This window comes from Macrobrachium nipponense, chromosome 11 (genome assembly GCF_015104395.2).
Source record: "Macrobrachium nipponense isolate FS-2020 chromosome 11, ASM1510439v2, whole genome shotgun sequence".
NCBI classification, from domain to species: Eukaryota; Metazoa; Arthropoda; class Malacostraca; order Decapoda; family Palaemonidae; genus Macrobrachium; species Macrobrachium nipponense.
In genome coordinates, this window is record NC_061087.1 from 15324767 (window position 1) to 15326100 (window position 1334).

The 1334-nt window shown below is 39.6% G+C and overlaps 1 protein-coding gene across 1 annotated transcript in view; it reads left to right on the forward strand.

The window, feature by feature from the left end:
• The window catches only part of LOC135212724 (hemicentin-1-like), a 38451-nt gene extending 37698 nt beyond the window's left edge, over positions 1-753 (forward strand). The window contains exon 7 of the mRNA XM_064246764.1: positions 1-753. This exon is cut by the window's left edge and continues 117 nt beyond it. Within this exon, the coding sequence (XP_064102834.1) occupies positions 1-20 (20 nt within the window). The 3' untranslated portion in view covers positions 21-753.
• Positions 754-1334: the final 581 nt, after the last annotated feature.

A 1334-nucleotide genomic window follows, 5' to 3' on the forward strand; every position in this document is an offset into this window, starting at 1 on the left:
CTCATTCCTTATTCAGATAAGATACTCATCTGTGATCGCGCTGGAGTTACTGAAAATAAGCTGGATTCATATCCAAACGGTAATCACCGCGGTTCCTGAAGCGTTATACTTGACGACGCTTCATCGATTACCGCGTTCTGGAAGGAAGGTCCACCTGGGAATGATTCCCACTCTGGAGGTTCATCATAGGGAGGATTCCTATTGTTATTGCAGTGACTGATAGTTCTGTGCAAGGCGAGAGGAAGTCTTTGACTGACTGTATCGTGCAACGCATGGCTCCCTCATGATACATGGTCTTGGATGAGACATTGAAAAGACTGGTTTCTATGTTGATGTTCTAGAAGTTTCATCGTATGGACTAAACTTACAGTGAAAGTTACAAACTGACTTTGCTCAGCATGGTGACTATTCGTTAAAGAAAATAAACTGCATTCAGAGGAGTAAGATATACGAAGGGATTTCTCGATTTCTGTCCGGAAGGGTAAAATCTATGAAGAGTACGAATTTACAAATACGATTAGGAGGAATTCTCTTAAAGAAAATCTGTCCGGGAGAGAGCGAGAGAGAGAGATAGAGAGCCGATCTCAACGGATGATAGAATGTAAGGTGAAAGGATGATTCACAGTCCAGTGGACGTGAATGGTTCCAAAGACTTGCTGTACTCAGATGGCGACTATTATGTGTGTGTGTGTAAATCCTTTTCGAAGGTCAAGCAGCTGTTGCTTGTTAGTCTGCTCCACAGACTTGGAAAGTGGTGGGAGGGAGGGGGGGGGTGGGGGTGGGGGTGGGGGGGGGGGAAGGTAGAGGAAGGGACTGGGGTCCTAGCGGGAACTCATTAGTGTTCAAGTTTCGATGAATGAGAGACTTGATATTCAATTACTCGTACTATAATCGTTGTCAGTGTCATTTAACCGATGGATGTTGAACAATTAAAGATTAATATTTCTGTGTGGATGATAATCAGTAAGGTGATAAAAAAAATGTATAATTTTGCATATTTTGCACCCAAATATGTATTAAAACTAGAATAAATATAACCTTTTATGAAGATAGTTGTCATAACTGTGATATTTCTGTAAATACAAATTATATATTACGAGAGTTTAAAGCGAAGACTGGCATCCTTTCAAAAGGTTTGTTGACGAGATTATCTAGGGAAAAAAAATTTTAATTTTAACTTTTCGGAAGGTGTAATGACAACATTTGTAATAAATACAAGTTTCTGTCCTTTGAAAAGCCCAAGATTACTTAAAACTCGACAACCAACATAACAAAGATTCTTTTGCGTCACAAATGTCACTTAAACAGAATATATTTTCTCGAAGAGAAGCGAA